We start from the raw sequence: 20,536 nt of genomic DNA, 5'->3' as shown, positions 1-20,536 counted from the left end.
GTGAAGGGACAGCGCAGGAGGGAAAGACACTCTGTGAGGTAGATTGATTCAGTGACGGGGGCAATCGGGATTGGTGTGTCAGAGGCAATGCGATTGGCACAGGATAGAGCGGAGTTTAGGGCTGTTGTACATAGGGTCGCTATGAGTCGCAAGCGACTCGATGGCACATAACAACAACAACATTATTAATTTCAATGAAAATTTACAGAGACTTTGGATTTCCATTCATTCATTGTTGCACTTTTCTCCCCTCCTAACTCTCCCCTCTAGTACATTACACTCTTGGAGAAGTAAAAGAAAAATTCTTTCATTGTTTTACAATCTCTCCCCCCAGGTCCACTCCACTATACAGCCTTCCCTCTGGACTCCTGTCATGACAAATATATCCAATCACATAACCCTTTTAAACAGTTTCAGTGCAGTATACATTATTGAACCCATCTTTCTCAGACTCCCCCCAGCCCCGATTTCAGTCCTGTTTTACAACAGTGGCACCGTGTAGTATTTGTCCTTTTGTGACTGAGATATTTTACTCAGCATAATGTCCTCCAGAGTCACCCATTTTGAATAATATTTCATGAGTTCCTTGTTTTTCAATGCAGCATAGTATTCAATTGTGTTAATATACCACAGCTTCTCTATCCATTCGTTTGTTGTTTCCAACTCCTTGCTATTGTGAACAAAGCTACGATAAACATGGGTGTGCATGTATCTGCTTGGATGCCAGTTATGGTTTCTTTGGGGTATATTCCCAGTAGTGGAATTGCTGGGTCAAATGCTATTTCTATTTGCAACTTTTTGAGAAAGCGCCATACAGGCTTCCACAGTGGTTGCACCATTTTACACTCCCACCAACAGTGAATAAGGATTCCAGTTTTCCACAACCTCACCAGCATTTGTTGCTTGCTCAGTATTTTTCTTAAACCACCTCCCCTTCTCTCTTTTTTAATAATAATCTCTATCCATGACTTTATTGGCTTGGTCTGCCAGAACCTTTACATAACATTTTTTTTGTTACTTTGGTATATTATTAAAAATGAAGAAAAAATAAATAAAACACCACCAAACCAACCCCATAATGATTTTAAAAGAGCATCATTAACATAACTCATACTTTCCATGGTCAGAAGTATGGTAAACCTAGTAAACATAGGCTATTTTGGTACCGGATTTTAACACCATCAGTAATTCTTGTATTAGTCATTTTTACGTAATTGTCATCTGTAAATTTACTAAATACTTACATGTATTTTATATTTTCTATTGTATTATTTTTGGTTAATGTAACTGTTCGTGTCTGCTATAGAAAATTGGAAATTACAGATTCTAACCACATTTTTCCCTGTATCCTTTATTCTTAGGTCTTTGTATACACACACAAAAAAAGATATTTGTGTATACGAATTATTTTAAATTTTTTCTTTACCAAATGTTCTGACTCTTTTCAGATCCTCTTAAATATTCTTCAGAAATCTGAATGGATGTGGCTTTTTTATGTATTTGATTTGGTTTTATTACATAATTAAAAATTGACATGTTACATTTCGTTTGCTTAAACATGCTCCTCCTGTTGGATAGTCTGGTGGTTTTCCAATTATTTAATAAAAAAAATAGATTCTGGTGTGACATAAGATTGGAGAAGATGAGAAATGTTATGATTTCTTATTTTTTGCCACATACTCGCTGGGAGCAAAGATAAAGACTTTTATTTCTAATCTCACACTCCTATTAGAACTACATACATTTATAAACAGTTTGACATTTGATAGAGCTTTTTAATAGAATATGAAATAGCATTGAGCTGTAATTTCTATTCAAGGGTTTATAGAATATATTCATGAGATAGTACTGTAAGCTATTGTGTAGCATTAACTATATTTTTATGTACTTACTATGCATTGTTCTTTGTCTTGGTTGATTAATTAATAATGTATAGCATTTTGACGCTTTTTTGTTAATAGAAATTCTTACAAAAGTTGTGGATTTGGTTTTCTTCCCCTAATCTTTCTTTAGCTAAGAAAATAGAAGCTTCTACACAGCTGAAAGAATTGGTTTCAGATTTATCTTCACCATTTGTCTTCTCACCTCCTACTTTGAGGACCAGACAAAAAAATTCGTCAGATATGTCCAAGCTTATAGATAAATCGGTAAGGAGTGCACGGTATTTTATTTGTATGCTTGTTAACAAACCAAAGCTTTTGCTGTTGTTCATTGTTTTGAGAACACTAGTCATTGCCTTGTTTACATATGGGACCTCAGTCTTTCAAGACAAATCTGTGGCACATTCCTGATGGTATTTCTGGCTACTGCAGTTTAATTTATACTCATGTCTCACCTCCTGTGTTACTGAACATTCTGTGATCTGACTACTTCGTGCATGAGCCACATAAATCTGGCAATAAAAGCTCTGAAGGGTGAGATGAGAATGGGTGCTGGCTGAAATCAGGGTCAGCTTCGCTGGGCCAGGATATTGTGATGCAGTGGTGGTTAATCACCATTTTCCCGTAACACCCTGGTCTTTGGAACCTAACCGGATTGAGAAATAAACAAAGGGTGTAGTTGCTAGAAAAAGCTTTTAATGTCTACCAGGATCATCTAGGTGTGTTTATTTAAAAGAAATTCTTGAGCCACAGCAGTGTCATTCAAACATCAGATGTGGAGAGAGTTGCAGAATAACTTAGTTAAGGAGGCTGAGAGAGAGTGTGTTAGAGAGAGGGAGACAGACAGAAGAATCATTTCTACATATCTGTGGACCATAACAGTACAATGGATGAGTTCTTGAACTTGACAGGTAGCCATGTTTATAATTTAAATAGTTCCTTGTTGATTCAGGAGATTTGGGGGACTTGGTCTCTGGTAGTCTAACATATATGTTTGTTGTTAGGGCCTGTCATGACTCATCGTGACCCTATGAGCCTCAGACCTAAATACTTCGCTGTCATTAACCATCCCTGCTTTTGCTGTCCTTAACCATCCCTGCTATACTCGCTGTATAGCATACCCATTGCTCCAGTCACTCTTAGTCCCTCTCATTGAGAGTCTGCCTGAATTCAGTCATGAGATTAGGAGGGCAGTGTGCATTGGGAACATTAAAATGGACAAGACTTGTGGATCAGTTAGTTGTATATGTGTAGTTTTAAATAACCAGGGTTTCTACTAGTAAATATCCAGAGAGTCAGTTTGTTGAATTTTAATTCATTAGCACTCTTTGGCCAGATCCCTTAACTCTGCCTAGAACTTTGTAAATATGCCTTTCCAGTGGATAATTCCTTAAGGTTTTTGGTTTCCCTCCTGTAGGAAGATCATCCTAAATTGACAGAAACTGTGGAAAAACAAGAGGTGAAACGACTCAAGACGCCAAAAACAAAGCAGGCGCGCAGGTGGGCTTCTGGGCTCTGATTACTGTTTTGTGTCTCAAAAATAGGGAAGAGTCATTTTACAAGGGAATTTAAAATGTACAACAAAATTAAATTTTAGGTGCATTTTATAACTGACTGGCTTTCTGCTTATGCAGTGGCTGCATGAGGAGGAATACAAAACTGTTTATAACTGACTTAGTAATTGGAAATGTGCTAGTTGTCAGAATTTTCCTTTTCATACATTTCATATCTTGTAAGACTCAAATTAAAATCGCAGTGACTGTTTTAATACCCTGGAAGTATTTTTTAGTGTTCTTGTTAGCAACTGCAGTTACTCCCAAGTCCTATTGAGTGCATGAAAGCAGGGTAGCACTGCACAGCACAGGCGCGCTCACTGTGAGCTTCCCCAAGTGCACAGCCCAATGTCTGAAGCCCCTCTGCGGGGCTCAGAAGTCAGAATTGTCTATTTGTACCTCTCACTGACTGGCTTGGGCAAGTATTTAGTAAGTAAAAATTCCACAGTTGTTTTTAAACATCTGAATAAATCAAAAAGAAAAGATCTCCTCAATGAAACCTTGGTTTCATTCTCACTCTGCCTCAAATTAATGTCACTCTTGAAACTGTTCTCTCTCATAAGAAATGAAGGCAGTGAACAAGATGTGTGTCTTAAAATTTCTTTCAATGTGTTGAGACTTGGAAAAGCTCACTGCATTCAAGTTAGAACCAACTCATAGCTGACCTTCCAGCCTACAGAAACAGTAAATCTCAAGGGAGGAGAATGCCCAGCTAGTGGACTCGAATCACCAGACAGCCACGCCACCATTAGGTTCATGGTGAAACTCCCTACCCATGCACCACCTGAGTTGCACTTAGATTTTATAATATCTTCATTTTTATTTGAATTATATCTTTTTTTTTTCCTTTTTTTTTTTTTTTTAATAGACAAGTTGAAGAAGAAGGAAGTCCTTGGACGACTCCTCCAGTAGAAATTAAGCTCATTTCTCCCTTGGCAAGCCCAGTTGAAGGAGTCAAGAGAGAACGGAGAAGGACCACTGAAGGAGTAGGGAGAGTCCTTGGGAGGACTCGAAAGAAACCATCTCCCTTTCCAAAGCAAATCTTACGCAGAAAGATGCTGTAATTTTTTTTTTTTTTTTAGGTTTTTAATACACACCAGTTTGTAAGGCCATCAAAATTGTGTGGATTATTAAAAATCACCCAATTTGGAAGTAAATAATTTATATAAACTGTAAATTTTTGTAAACAAAAGATCCTCAGTAAGTACAGAGTAGCTCCATGTGGAGTGTGATTCTTTTAATCACAGTTTTTCTATTTTATATTAAGACTTCATACCTTTATATAATATGTAAATATGGCTTAATATTGGAATGTTAAATAAAGTGTATACTTTACAGTAGTTTGTGTCTGTAGGTTTTTGCAGGAAATTTCTGTTCTAATGATTTTATATGGGAAGAGGCATTTATCCCATTCTCTTGCTCTACAGTTAAAAATATTAAGCCCATCTTAAAATAAGGATGATTTAACTATTGTTTTTTTGGTTTTAAAAAAAGTTGATATTTTACAATTTATGCACTTTGCTTCTGTGATTCAGATTTCTAATCAACAAGTGTAATTTTTTCTTTCTGGCTTTTACTCTGTTGAAATTTAATTATGGGCATGAACTTTTTGCTGCCTTTTTGTAGCTTAACAAGTTTTGTGTAATCTACCTCAAGTAAAACATTGGTTAACTGTAATGTTGGCATTACTTATTCAACAAGCTCAAAGGCTGTTTATCTTTAAAGTCTCCTAATTCTGCAGAGACTTAATTATCCAGGTTAGATTGACCGGTTCACTGCTCACCTAACAGTTTCATAAAAGGGTTTGAGAAAGACAGGAAGTGAAAGATCAGTCTCTTTTGTGGTTATTCAGTGCACCTTGTATGTGCCTGAAGACTGGAACAATGAGAAATTTGAACAGATTTTGCAATATGTTTTTTTCTGTGAAGGAACTTGCTACTGACTCATAGAAATCTTTTAATATTCAGGTTTTAAAACTGAAATTCTTACGGAACCTCAGGCACAAGACTATTGAGGGTAGAGAAAGGGTATGAATCAGTGTACACAGGGAAGGAGATGTACACCCACCCTGTTTGTATGACTGTGATTAAGTGGTGATACTTGATGTGGGCTATGAAATTCATTAATAAGTAAGTGGTGTAAAATAATTCACAGCAAGTAATTGATAGTGTGTCATGAATGGACCATTAAAAATTTATTGTCTAGAAACAGACTGTTGGTTAAGCTTTTCATGTGTAGCTTGAAGCATAAGCAGTTTGCTTTAGACATTATTTTTCTACCAAATAACAGTGCGGATAATGATGAAAATGCCTTTGCCAAGTATTGACCATGTGAAAGTAGCAGTGCGAGTGCGGCCTTTTAGTCAGGTTAGTGGTAAATGTTACATTTGCTTTTACTACGTTTTTAATAATAATTCTTAAACTCGTATTTAAGCTGCTTGTCATTTATGGACTATTAAACTTATTTAAATGAACTTGTTAAATGCATAATTTAAAGATCTAAACATAATTCAGTAAATACTTTATTCATTCCTTTGCACAAGTAGCACAATAAAAACAACTGAGAAAAATGTATTGTCAAATTAATACTTTCCTAAACCACTGTAATTCAGTAAGTTATAGGAGTTGTGGTACCTGTTTTTAATACATTTGCTACTTCTCTAATCAAACTCCTAAGTGAGCAAAATGCTGATTTTGAATCCTATATTTTAAAATACATTAGCTATACTTAACGATTTGTTTTGTTATGGGGTTTTTGTTTTTTGTGGTTTTTTTGTTTGGGGTGGTTTTTTTTTTTTTTTGTTATTGTTTTTACAAAAACCACTGCTCATTAAAATGCCTTCTTTTTTGGGGGGGGAGAGGAGGAGTGGGGTGTGTGTGTGTGTGTGTGAGTGAAATATCTTCAATAAACCATGGATTTTACTCCTTCCCAGACCTCTTTTCTAAGCTATTAACTCATTTGACGTGCTCTTCAACACTCTGCTGTGGATCATATACCATACTAAATATCAAGAGTTGTTGTTGTTGGTTGTTATATGCCGTCGAGTTGCTCGCAACTCATAGCAACCCTATGTACAACAGCCCTCAACCCTGCCATTCTCACTGCCTCTGACACACCCATCCCGATTACCCCAGTCACTGAATCAGTCCACCTCATAGAGGGTCTTCCCCTTCTGTGCCGTCCCTCCACCCTCCCAAGCATGATGTCCCTCTCCAAGGACCTGTCCCTCCTTACAAAATGTCTGAAGTATGTCAGACAAAGCCTCAGAATCCTTGCCTCCAAGGAGCAGCCTGGTTTAACCCTCTCTAGGATGAATCAGTTTGTTTTCTTGGCAGTCCAGGGTACATTCAATACTCTTCTCCAGCACCATAGCCAAAGGCATCAATTCTCCTTCTGTCCTCCCTAGTCATTGTCCAACTCTCTGATGCATAACAAGTGATTGCGAAGACCATGGCCTGTATCAGGCGCACCTTAGTCTCCAGAGTGACACCATTGCTCTTCAGAATCCTGGAGAGGTCCCTGACAGCAGACTTTCCCATCGCGATACGTTGGGTTTTTTTTGGTTTTTTTTTTTTATTTCCTGGCTACTGGTGCCAAGAGTGTTGGCCATGGAGCCAAGCAGGCTAAAGTCGTTAACAATCTCAGTCTCTTCACCATCCATCCTGATGCTGCCAATTGGTCCAGTGGTGAGAATCGTTGTCTTCTTGACATTAAGCCTCAATCCATATTGAAGGCTGCAGTCCCTGACCCTCTGCAACAAGCATTTCAGGTCCTCCTCAGTTTCTGCAAGCAGGGTTGTGTCATCTGCATAACGCAGATTGTTAATAGATCTTCCACCAATCCTGACGCCACACTTCTCCTCATAGTGCCCAGCCTCTTGGATAATCTGTTCTGGAAAATTCCTCATTTTCCATCAGCTTGCCGTTGAATGTGAGAAGTCATTTATTGCCATATGTATCATCCCTATCTCATCGAGTCACTTAAAACTTAACAACCCCATCAGGCTGTCAAATCTTTACCGGTGTAGACTCCCTCACCTCACACTTACGGGATATTGGTGGATTCCAACCACTGGCCTGTTAGCAGCTGAAGGCTTTCATGATTCTGCAGAGGAAGGTTACTTACACCTAATTGTGTTTGGAGAGAATGGGAAGGCTTCCTAGAGGTGGAATCATTTTCTGTCTGACTGTAAAGGAAAGAAGATTGGGATCAGAACATTATAGACAGAGCAACACAAAAATATTTGACCGAGACTGATTCTGAATACAATGAAATTGGATGAGCTTTATCCTAGGTCTCTCCCACTTGGGAACCTTGCGGTTTTTCCTCTCGCCCACCAGTAGTCATATTTTCACTTAAGATTGATTCTTCCCATTTCCTGGACACCTCTATTATAAAAAAAAGTCATTCAGCAGCCACATAGCTATAAAATTAAATAGCTTTGGCCCTGTTTAAACCTGAATGACCATCTACTCAAGTCATTTAAACTAGCAACTGATCTAAGAAATACTCAAATACTCTTGTTAGTGAACCGAATTATTTGGAGGGAGAGGGGAAGGAAGTACAATCATGATACAGCCTAACTCATGATCGTACTGAAAGTGAGTATTGTAATACTGGGGGAGTGAGGAGTCTTCCCCGCTGATAGTGAAACCTTGTGGCAGGATTAAGATCCCTTGTTCATAGGATTGCTGTGAGTCGTAGACTATGGCACCTAAAAGCACATTAAAATACCCAAGGAAAAGTAAAGGATGATTTGAAGAAAATTTGAGAACAACGGTCATGAATCACTCCTATACAATTGCAGAGCCTCTCACATATTCTAACTGCCCTCAAATGTTAACATTCCCTGCTCAAAACTTGACTGTTGCTTAAAAACAAAATTTCACTGTTCACAAGTGAGCTGGGACTCTTGCCTGATTCCTTAACCATACCACTGTCCATTACTCTGACTCCATTGTGGAGTCAGGTAACCAGCTTTGTAGGAAGGGCCTTGTTGTAAAGAGGACCTTTAAAGCTCTTGAGTTTAAAACATGAATAGTTACAAGTAGTCTCAATTCCATTACCTATAAAATTATGGTCTTTGCAAGTACTCACAAAGCTGGACAAGGATGATAGAATTAATGCCTTTGAGCTGTGATGCTGGAGAAGAGTGTTGAATATACCATACACTGCTAGAACAAACAGGTTCATCCACCTGGAAAGGGTGAAACTGAGCTGCTTCTCGGAGGAAAGGATTCTGAAGCTTTGACATATTTAATGTTTCAAGGGGCTTGCAAGGGTGGAGAGACAAGAGAGGAAGACCCTCAATGAGTTGGATTGATTCAGTAACTGGGGTAATTGGTGTCGGAGACAATAAGGTTGGTACAGGATAGAGTATAGGGCTATTGTACATAGGGTGACTGAGTCATAAGTGACTTGATGACACATAACAATTGTGAGGATTAAATAATAAGTGTAATTCATTTGAGCGTAGTGCCTGACAGGGATCTTTAGTGGTAAGGAGTTGTGCTGTCAATCCAAAGGCACAGGGTTCAGATCCACAACTGGAAAAATCCATGAGAGAAAGATGAGCAGTCTTCTCCCATGTGATTTACAGCCTCTGAAAACCCACTGTCAGAAGTTCCAACTTGACAACATGTAAGCAATTTCCGTGCCCAGCAGAAGTAGAAATGCCAGCTGCTGTAGTTATTTTTTATATACACAGCTTTGTTGAGAGATAATAAATCACATACTAAACAGTTCATCCATGCAAGTAAGTTAGCTTACATATTCATATAACCACTATCAAACTATCAATTTTAGAACATTGTTATGATGTCAAAAACCATTTCTAGACCTGTTTACCTTCACTCTCTTGTTTGCCACACATCTCTTCTTCAGCCCTAAGAAGTCACTTAACACAGTAATGTTTGTAGTCCTTAATGAGCTCCTGTGGCATAGACCCGTACGGAGTTGTGCCGCTAAAGGTGACACCTCTGGCAGTTTGAATCCACCGGCAGCTCCAGGGAGCAAGATGGACAATCTCCAGTGTGTCTTAAAGCCTCGGGGGGAGCAGTGGGGGATGAGCTAGGCATCTTAATACTGTAATGACGTTTAACTGCTGTGTCCATGGGTGTTGATCATATGGCCAATGCCGTACTTTATTGTTTGAGGAGCTGCCACACTTTCCCAACGTTTCTGCGCCATTTTAAGTTGCCACAGCTTATAAAGTTCCCAATATATCCATTTTATTGCGGACTAACTGACGTTTGGCAAATCTGCCTTTGATTCTAGCCATTCTGTTGTTATGTGCAATCAAGTCACTTGCAATTCATAGCGACTCTATACAGCAGCTCTGAAGCCTGCCCTGTCGTGAGCCAGTCTCTCTGACTCTGTCACACCTATCCCCATTGCTCTGGTTACTGTGTCAAATCCAGGCTCTTCCTCTCCACCCTTCCAAGCATGATGTCAATCTCCAAATACCAGTTCCTCCTAGCCATGTGCCCAAAGTATGTAAGGCAGGGCTTCAAAATCCTAGCCTTCAAGGAGACACTTGTTTTTACCTCTGAGACAGACTGTTTTGTTGTTAGGTGCTGTCAAGTCGGGTACAACTCATAGCGACCCTATGAACAAGAGATATGAACCCTGTTCTATAATTTGCCATCTTTCCTCTAGTCATCATATGATTTTCAAAGACCTGTTATTTAAGAAATGGTTGCCAATCCTGCTTCCTAGTCTGTCTTGCTCTGGGAGCTCTACCAAACCCTGTCCACCATGGGTAACCATTATGACATTTGACACACCAGTGGCACAGCTTTCAGTATCACAGCAACCACAAGTTATCTCAGTACAGCAAACTGACAGATAAGTGCTCTATCACTTAGAACCATGTTTTTCCAAAACACAATTTACACCAGGTCCTGATTGATTTAAGTAAGAGACTTCCAGCCCACAGCTTATTGTTAACTAAATCCAAATGGCCAATCATCTTACACTCAATTGTTTACACCTGATTTTCAATTAAAATAACCTACCTTCTAGAATCCAACTGCTTCACACAGGAGCCTACAAACTGGAAACTTAGGGTCCAACCAACTTTTAAATAGGTCCAGACTAGTAGGTGTGAAATGGTACTCGATTTGCTGATGACTTGTCAAAAAATTGAAAATCTATTTTGTCTTACTTGCATATCTTCCTGTGCAGGGCCTTTGTCCACTTAAAACTTTTCTTTTTATTACTGAATTGTAAGAGGTTTTTGTGTATATTGGATAAATTTTATATCAGATAATGTAATTTGAAACTCCCCCTTTTTCTGTAGATTGTCTCTTAAGTTTTCTTGTTAATTTCCTTTGAAGAATTGATGTTTTAAGGATTTGATGGCATCTTGTTTTTCTTTTGTTCTTCATGCTTTTTATCTGGGTATCATATCTAGGAAGGCTTTGCCAAATTAAAAATTGTGATGATATACTTCTGTATCCTGTTTGAGTAGCTTCTGCTCTTGCACTGCTCTTTGAGTTAATTGTACATGGTTTCAGATATGAATCTTCTGCATGTAGCTATCCAGTTATACTGCATTTTGAACAAAAAAATGGTCTTGGCACCTTTTTTGAAAATGAATTGGCCATAAATACACAGAATATATTTACTTCTGTATGCTCAGTACTATTCCATTGACCTCTATGTCTGTAGATCTAAATGATCTATCTGCAAGTGTGGATCCTACTTTGTTCTTGCTCAAGATTGCTCAAGAAGACAGCCGGAATCTTGACAGAGGTTGAATTGAGTATCTGGATCACTCTGGAGAGCATAGCCATCTGGATGTTAAGTCTTGAACCTATGGATGTGAATGTTTTCCCCATTATTTTTATCTCTTAGTTCCTGTAGTATCCAGAGCATAAATTTTGTGTTTTATTTATTCCCAATTATTATTTGTGGTATTGTATGGGATTGTTTCTTAATATCATTCTTAGATTGTTTCCTGCAACTGCACACCAATATGTATTGGGTGGTTTTGTTGGTTTTTTCTTTTCTAATTTTTTTTAAATTATATACATACCAATTTTTAATGTTGATTATCCTACAACCTTGGGTTGTAAAACTCTATAAACTATTAGAGTTTATTCTAATAGTGGAGTGTGTGTGTGTGTGTATGTGTGTGTGTGCACATGTGTGTGCACATGCAAGCATACGTGCAGTCATTAGGGTTCTCTGTGTCCAAGATGTCAATGGTTCAGGAGTTGACGTGATACCAATTGACATATTTCAACAAATAGATGCTGCCCTGGATGTGCTTTCTAGGTTGTGCCAAGAAATCTGGAGGACAGTCAGCTGGCCAACTGACTGGAAAATATCGATATTTGTTCCCATTCCGAAGAAAGGTGACCCAATAGAGTGTGGAAATTATCAAACAATATCATTAATATCACACGCAAGCAAGATTATGCTGAAAAGTACCCAAAAACTATTGGAGCAATATGTCAACAGAGAACTGCCAGATGTGCAGGTTGGATTTAGAAGAGGTCGTGGTACTAGGGTTATTATAGCTATTGTTAGATGGATCTTGGCAGAAAGCAGAGTACTAGAGGAATGTTTATCTATGCTTCATTGACTATGCAAAGGCTTTTGACTGTGTGGATCACAACAAGCTATGGCTGACTCTGAGAAGAATGGGAATCCCAGAACATTTGATTGTGCTAATGCAAAACCTATACTTGGACCATCAAAACAGAGCAAGGAGATACTACATGGTTCAAAATGAAGAAAGGAGGTCACCAGGGATGTATTCTGTCACCATACCTTTTTAATCTGTATGCAGAACAGATCATCCAAGACACTGGGCTCTATTAGGAGGAATATGGAATCAGGATTGGTGGAAGAGTCACCAACAATCTGCATTATGCAGATACACAACCCTGCTTGCTTAAACTGAGGAAGACCTGAAGCGCTTGCTGCAGAAGGTCAAGGACTGTAGCCTACAATACGGATTGGAGCTCAACATCAAGAAAACAAAGATTCTCACCACTGGACCAATTGGCAGAATCAGTATGGGTGGTGAAGAGACTGAGATTTTTCGTTTGCTTGGCTCCACAGTCAGCATTATTGGTACCAGCAGCCAGGAATTCAAGAGACGAATTGCATTGGGAAAGTCAGGTGTCAGGGACCTCTCCAGAGTACTGAAGAGCAACAACGTCAGGCTGGAGATTAAGGTACACCTGATCCGGGCTATAGTCTTCACAGTTACGTGCTATGCATCAGAGTTGGACAGCGAATAGGGATGATAGAGAATTGATGCCTTTGTGCTGTGGTACTGGAGAAGAGTGTTGAATATACCATGGACTGGTAGAAGAACAAACAGGTTTGTCCTGGAGAGGGTGAAGCTGGGCTGTTCCCTTGGAGTCAAGGATTCTGAAGCTTTGTATGGCATACTTTGGGCATGTTGCAAGGAGGGACTGGTCCTTGGAGAGGGATCATGTTTGGGAGATTGGAGGAGAGGAAGACCCTCAATGAGATTGATCGATTCTGTGATTGAGGTGGTGGGAGTGAGTGTGTCAGAGACAGTGAGGTTGACACAGGATAGAGTAGGGTTTAGGGCTTTTGTACATAGGGTCGCTAAGAGTCACAAGCAACTCAGCGGCACATAACAACAACAACAAGATGTCCAAGATTCTATTTGGCTTTATAATTTTTTTTTCCTATGCTAAGTTACCCAAGCTTCAACCTCCAATACAATTTTTAATACTATTAGCAGAAGACATCTTTTGTTTCTGATACGGTAAGATAACTATTTTTTCACCATAAAGTAAAGCGTTAACTATGAGGATTTTTGTAAGGTACCCTTTATCAAGTTAAAGAATTTATTTTCTAAACATAATCTTTTGAATGATTTTCTTTGTTTTAATCATCATGAAAGGATATTTAATGTGTTTTATCTAATTCCTATTCTGTGTCTGTTAGGGTGATTTTCTTATTCTGGTGATAAGTTACATTGCACCAGTCTTTGATTACTGCAATAAATCATGATGCTTAATTTTTTAAAGTATGTTCCTCTTTCTAGTTTGTTAGTAATTTGGCGTAGATTTTTGTTTCCATATTCATAGTAGGTACTGGTCTGTCATTTTCTTGTCTTCTTTAGATGTTTGTGATAAGGTAATACTGGTTTGAAAGTTAAGTTGGGACGCATTCTCTTTTATTTTTTTTCAAGAATTTGTCTAGTTATTTTGCCCATTATTGAAAGTCATAATTTGAAGTCTCTAGTTATTGCCGATTGTCTGTTTATATGTTCATTTGTCAGTTTCTGTGTCAAGTGTTTTCATGCTCTATTTTTAGAGGCATATATGCTTATTGTTATGAATTTACCCTTTTATAAACTGTCCCTTTTAATAACTTTTTAAAAATTATTTTTTGTCTGATAATCAGTATGTTGTTACTGCTGTTGTATACCATTGCGTCAGAACTAACTCTGCTGATCCTCCAACAGGGATGGTACAGGATAGGGCAGGATTCCGATTCCATGTTCATATGGTCACTAGAAGTCGTATTGGACTTGATGGAAACTAACAAGAAGTCACATGGGAGGAGATAGTCCATCCTTCTCTCTCAGAGCAACTGGTGGATTCAAACCATATGCCTTTGGATTAGCAGCACAACACCTTACCACTAAGAGCTCCCAGTAGCTGTTTCATATTCCTCATGATTACTTTTTGCATTATAATTGTTCCTAGACCTTTTTCTTCGCTATCATTATGTCTTCAGTGTTAATTCCATTTTCAAAATGTTGTGCTTTGTCCAGTCCTTCCTCACATTCCCATTCTTCACCCTCCTCATCAGTTTCCCCTGACCCTAACCACTAGAGTTAGGGCAGACACCACAGGTGAGAAGGACACTGTTCAGACCATCACATAGACAAATACAAAGTTGGGAAGTCCACATGACACTTTGTCCTTCTGATCTATTTCCCACAAACTTGGAGATGGTTTCCCACTTCCCCTTGAGAATACTATCAAGCAGGTCAGAAGCAGAAAACAGGACCTAAGAATACAGGGCTGTGAATGTCTCTCTGAAAAGGCCAGAAGGAGTCAGCATAACACAACTTCTCACTGCCCCAGAGCAGAAAGCAGATAAAGAGCCCATAGCAAGAGGTTCATTTATTATTGGCTTACAGTTGTGCTACCAAGAAAGGAGTTTATTAGGGAAATAAGTTGGAGAGTGGGGAGGCAAAGAATGTCTCATAAGTCCAGGTTTTAGCACAACTCCTTAATTAGTCCATTCTCCAGTTTCAGTTCCACAGCACAAATTCAAGAAGCCTCTGGTTTCCTCAATCATCCCGCAAGTTTTGCCTCAGAGAAGTTATAAACCAGCTTTTCCTTAATTATCCAGTAAATAAAACCTTTAGCTGTGGCATTTCTCTCAGGGCTCCTCTGGTTACCCTTTACCACAGTTTCTCCACTGCCATCAGTAGGGTCTTGCTCTCACCAGGGTCTCTCACAGGGTCTTGCTCCAATCTCCCTAAAGTCTTGCTGTCCAGAGTGGGAACTCACTATCTCTCCCCCCCACCCCCTCTATCTCTCTCCCCTAGTCCCACAGCTGTTGATGATTTGTAAAGCCATTTGTCTGTAGTTAAGGTAACTAGAGGCAAAGGAGGCTAAAGCAATGGCTTATAAAAAACATCTTTAGGAACACTGCAGGAACCCACTTGGCATCCTTATTTTGTGACTTTCTGACTTTTGCTACTATTTCTTTTTTTAAAAAAAATATTATTTATACCATCATTCATTTTTATACAATTATTCATTTACATTATTTAATTCCTGTACATTCAGTTTTATACAATCATTTCTATACATTGTCTTGTACGTGTGTTTATTTTATTCTGATTTTATTTACAAAGTTTGAATACATTGTTTTTCAAGAAGATCCTTCTTATTTACTTCACCCCACTCACCCATCGAATTGTGCAACCCTACGATTAACACCCTACCCCCTATCCATTTTCACCCCTCTATTTCCACCCCCCCCCATCTTGGATCCTCATACTCATTCTACAGTAATGGTTGTATACAGTATTTGTCCCTGTGGGACTGAGTGAGTTAACTCAGCATAATGCTCTCCAGTCCCTCCCAAGTTAGGTAGTAATTTAAAAAACCATTGTGCCTGCATACTACATTGTATTGTATGAATGTACCACAACTTCCCAGTCCATTAGTTTCTGGTTGGACATCTGGACTGTTTCCATGTTCTTGTCTTACTATTGTTGTCGTTGTGCCATCAAGTCATCAGTGACTCATAGCAACCCTATGTACAGCAGCTCTGAAGCCTGCCCTGTCCTCAGCCGTCTCACTGACTACAACACATCTACCCCCATTGCCCCAGTCACTGTATCAATCCATCTCATCCGGGGTTCCCTCTTCCTCACTGTCCATCAACCCATCTCAGCATGATATCCTTCTCCAAGAACCAGTTCCTCCTGGCCACTTAGCCAAAGTATATGAGACAAAGCATCAAAATCCCTGCCTCCAAAGAGAAACTTGATTTCACCCTCTCCAAGACAGACCTATTTGTTTTCTTGGCAGTCCACGGTATGTTCAAGACTCTTCTCTGGCACCACAACTCAAAGGCATCTATTCTTCTTCTGTCATGCTTAGTCACTGTTCAGCTCTCTGATGCATAGCAAATAATCAGAAAGACCATGACCTGAATCAGACACACCTTAGTCCTCAAACTGACATCATTACTCCTCAATAATTTGGAGAGGTCCCTAACTGCATATTTCCCCAGTGCATTGTCTTACTTCCTGAAGGCTGGTACCAAGGATGTTAATTGTGGATTCAAGCAAGATGAAGCTCTTGGCAGTTTAAATCTCATCTCCATCCATCATGATGTTGCCTATCAGCCCAGTGCTAAGAATCTTTGTTTTCTTGACATTAAGACAGACTAAGAAGCAGGATGGGCCATCTGGTTCTTAAATAACAGGCCTTTGAAAATTATGAACACTTATAATAGTGTAGTGGTAGAGCCCAGATTGGAAGTCAGTTGAAATGAGGACAAGCAATAATAAACATCGTTTAATAATTAGAACATGGAATACCCATAGCATAGCTTGAATGTTGAAAAACTGGAAATTTTTAAAAATTAAATGGAACATATGAACATACTTGGCATTAGATGAGATGGACAAGCTTTGGCCACTTTAAATCAGATACTCCATATGTTATACTATGCAGAGAATGAAAACCAGAAGGAAAATGGTGTTGCATTCATAGTAAAAAAGTCTTTCAAGTTCAATCCTGAAGTACAATGTTGTGAGTGTTAGGATAATATCCATACACATACAAGAAGACCCATTAACATGACTGTTATTCAAATATATGTTCCTACATCTAGTGCCAAAGAGGAAGAAATAGAGAATTTTTACCAATTCTTAAAGTCCGAAATTGACCAAACATACAATCTAAAATAATAGGCCTTTAAAATGCTATGACAGTTAGGAGCTGTCGAGTTGACTGCTTCTCATAAACAACAAATCTGAATCTTGCCCTGTCTTCCACCATCCTCACAATCTCCTTCATGGTATTCTTTCTCGGCACTAGACAATACCATGGCTTAGCTCAGGTACACCTTACTCTAAAATGACAACCATGATATCAGGTCATTGACAATAGAATTGTCCCAATGCAATATTGCTGTTTATCTCTTGACTGCTGTTATCATGGATATTGATTGTGAATCCTAGTAAAATTAAGATGTTGGCAACTTCAAGCTTTATCTACCATGATGTTGCCTCTTGCTCCAATGGTGAAGATTTTTGGGTTTTTTCTACATTTTTAAATTGTGATTTATATGAAATTTTACAAGGAAAATTTGGGGTTTTTTTCCTATGGTTCATTACTATTTTGTTTCATAACATGACAATACACAAAATGTCTGATTATATATCCTTTCTACATTGCCCCTCCCTTCACCTATTCCAATAAAGTGTTCATTGTCCATTTATTAATGTTATATTCTTATTTCCCCTCCCTGGCAACCATGTCTCCATATGGATTTTCTCCATATGGATTTTCTCCATGTGGAAACCTAGCTATAGTTTTTAGCAGTGGTCTTAGACAGTATTTATCCTTTTGTAATTTATTTCATTGAGCATAATGTCCTCAAGACTCATGCATGTTGTGTAGTGTTTCACTAATTTTTCATTGCTTTTCAATTCTGTGTAGTACTTGTGTACTTGTCTTGTAGTTCGTCCATTTGTTTCCTGACAAGCACCTGGGTCATTTCCATCTCTTTGCTATTGTAAGTAAAGCTGCAGTGAACATGGATGTGCATATATCTGTCTGTGTCACAACTCTTACTTCTTTAGCTTTTATTTCAGTGATGGGATAGCTGGATCAAATGGCATTTCTATTTTCAGTGTATTGAGGAAATGTCATAGTGGTTGCAATTTTTACACTCCAACCAGAAAAGTATGAGAGTTTTCCAATCTCACCACACCTTACCAACATTTGTGATTGACAGTCCTCTTAATCTGTGCTATTATTGTTGGGGTGAGAAATCTCATTGTCATTTAGATTTGCTTCTCTCTAATAGCGAGTGGTGGGAATCTTTGTTTTCTTTTTTTTTTTTTTGAGAATCTTTGTTTTCTTGATGTTGAACTTCAGCTTCAATCCTTATCGAAGGCTGCAGTCGTTGGCCACCTGCAGCAAGAGTTTCAGGCCCTCCTCAGTTTCAGCAAGCAAGACTGTGTCATCTGCATAATGCAGGTTGTTGATAAGCCTTCCTCCAATCCTGATGCCACATTTCTCATCATAAAACCCAGCCTCTCAGATAATCTGTTATGCATATAGATTGCAAAGGTATGGAGATAGGACACATTCCTGGTGGACACTGTACCAAATTTTGAACCATGCAGTGGTTCCTTGCTCTGTTCTGACGACTGTCTCCTGGTCCAAGTATAGGTTTCACATAAGCACAATCAGGTGTTCTGGGATTCTCATTCTTCTCAGAGTTAGCCACAGTTTGTTGTCGTCCACACAGTCAAATGCTTTTGCACTGTCAATGAAACACAGGTAGACATTCCTCTGGTACTCCTTGCTATCAGCCAAGATACATCTAACATTAACTATACTATCCCTAGCACCATGGTATCTTCTAAATCCAGCCTACACTTCTGGCAGTTCTTTATTGGTGTGCTGTTCCAGTCATTTTGGATCATTTTCAACAGAATCTTGCTTGCATGTGATATTAGTGATACTGCTCAATAATTTTCACACTCTGTCGGGTCACCTTTCTTTGGAATAGGAACAGATATAGATCTCTTCCAGTCATTTGGCCACGTGGTTGTCCTCCAGATATCTTGGCACAACTTGATGAGCAGTGCCTATTTGTTGAAATATGTCAATTGGTATGGCATCAATTCTTGGAGCCATGGAGTTTGGTTTTTGCCTATACTTTCAGAGCAGCTTGAACTTCTTCATTTATGATCACAGGTTCTTGCTCATACATTGTTTCATTAAATTCTTCTGTGTCCACCTTTCTGTATACTCTTTCCTTTCTTTAATGCAAAGATTCTCATCATTGGGCTGACTGGCAGCATCATGATAGATGGTGAAGAAACTGAGATTGAGCTTTAGTTTACTTGGCTCCACTTTTGGTACCAGCAGCCAGGAAACTAAAAGATTAATTGCATTGGGAAAGTCTGCTGTCAAAGACCTGAAGATCAACAATGTCAGTCTGGAGACTAAGGTGCGCCTGATCCAGGCTATAGTCTTCACAATTACTTACATCAGAAATCTGGACAATGACACTAGGGATGATAGAAGGAAAATTGATGTCTTTGAGCTGTGGTGCTGGAGAAGAGTACTGAATATATTTTAGACTTCTAGGAGAACAAACAGGTTCCTTCTAGAGAAGATGAGACCAGGCCACTCCTTAGAGGCAAGGATTCTGAGACTTTGCCTGACACACTTTGGATATGTTGTAAGGAGAGACTAATCCTTGAAGAGGGATGTCATGCTTGGGAAGGTGGAAGGTCAGTGCAAGAAAGGAAGACCCTTAATGAAATGGATTGATTCAGTGACTGGGGTAAGGGAGTTAGATGTGTCAGTTACAATAAGATTGGCACAGGATAGAGCAGAGGGTTTAGGGCTGTTGTACATAGGGTAACTATGAGTTGCAGATGATTTGATGCCACATAACAAAAACAACAATAGTTACTGAATTTGAGCATTTCTTCATGTGTTTGTTAGCCATCTGAATGTCTTCTTTGGTGAAGAGTCTTCTCATTTTATGGTTGGTGCTTGTCTCTTTTTCTTGTTGAGATGCTGAAGTTTCCTATAAATTTTATATAGATATAACAGATATATCACTGCCAAGTGTTTTTTCCACAATCTACCTGCTGTATTTTTGAGATTTTTTAATGCCAATTTAAACTATGTTTAGTAATCCATTTGTGCCATAGATTGTTGTTATGTTGTTGTCAAGTAGAGCACGACTCAGAGAGACCTTATGAACAAAAGATCTGAATCCTGTTCTATCTTCGCCATCCTCACACTTTCTGACACATAGGAACCCACTGTAGCAGTCACAGTGTCAACCCACCTAGTTGACTGTCTTCCTCTCCTTTGCCGACCCTCCTCTCTTCCCAGAATCATGTTCTTCTCCAAGGAACAGCCCCTCCTAGCAACATGCCCAGAGTATATGAAGTGAAGCCTCATCACTCTTGCCTCCAAAGAGCACTTTCAGCTGCACCCTCTCCAAGACATATCTGTTCTCTTGGCCATCCACATGATGTTCAGTGCTCTTCTCCACACCACAGCTCAAAGCCGTCAATAATTCTATCATTCCTATTCCTTGTCCAGCTTTCAAATGCATAGCAAGTTACTGAAAACACATAGATTACAGCTTTTAAATTTGTTCCTATTCTCTGATGACCTTTATAGTTTTCTATTTTACCCCTAGATAAGGTGACCATGTTCTTGTTAGATGCTGAAAAACAGAGTACAATTTATAACAATTCTATAAACAACAAGTGCTTGCTGCAGAGGGTCAAGGACTGCAGCCTACAATATGGATTGAGGCTCAATGTCAAGAAGACAAAGATTCTCACCACTGGACCAATTGGCAGCATCA

General features: G+C 38.9%; 2 protein-coding genes across 2 annotated transcripts in view; both read left to right on the top strand.

The window, feature by feature from the left end:
- Positions 1–4,497, top strand: part of AHCTF1 (AT hook containing transcription factor 1) — a 72,490-nt gene extending 67,993 nt beyond the window's left edge. The window contains exons 33-35 of the mRNA XM_006897742.1: positions 2,014–2,147; positions 3,298–3,380; positions 4,302–4,497. Coding sequence (XP_006897804.1) covers positions 2,014–2,147; positions 3,298–3,380; positions 4,302–4,497 — 413 coding nt within the window. The remainder of the gene's footprint in view (positions 1–2,013; positions 2,148–3,297; positions 3,381–4,301) is intronic.
- A 1,233-nt stretch (positions 4,498–5,730) lies between these two features.
- KIF28P overlaps positions 5,731–20,536 on the top strand; it is a 156,758-nt gene continuing 141,952 nt past the window's right edge. Inside the window, exon 1 of the mRNA XM_006897758.1 lies at positions 5,731–5,799. Coding sequence (XP_006897820.1) covers positions 5,731–5,799 — 69 coding nt within the window. The remainder of the gene's footprint in view (positions 5,800–20,536) is intronic.

Source organism: Elephantulus edwardii, unplaced genomic scaffold (genome assembly GCF_000299155.1).
Source record: "Elephantulus edwardii isolate Elephantulus edwardi_28Jun2011 unplaced genomic scaffold, EleEdw1.0 scaffold00214, whole genome shotgun sequence".
Taxonomy (NCBI): Eukaryota; Metazoa; Chordata; class Mammalia; order Macroscelidea; family Macroscelididae; genus Elephantulus; species Elephantulus edwardii.
This window is presented reverse-complemented; position numbering and strand designations above follow the sequence as displayed.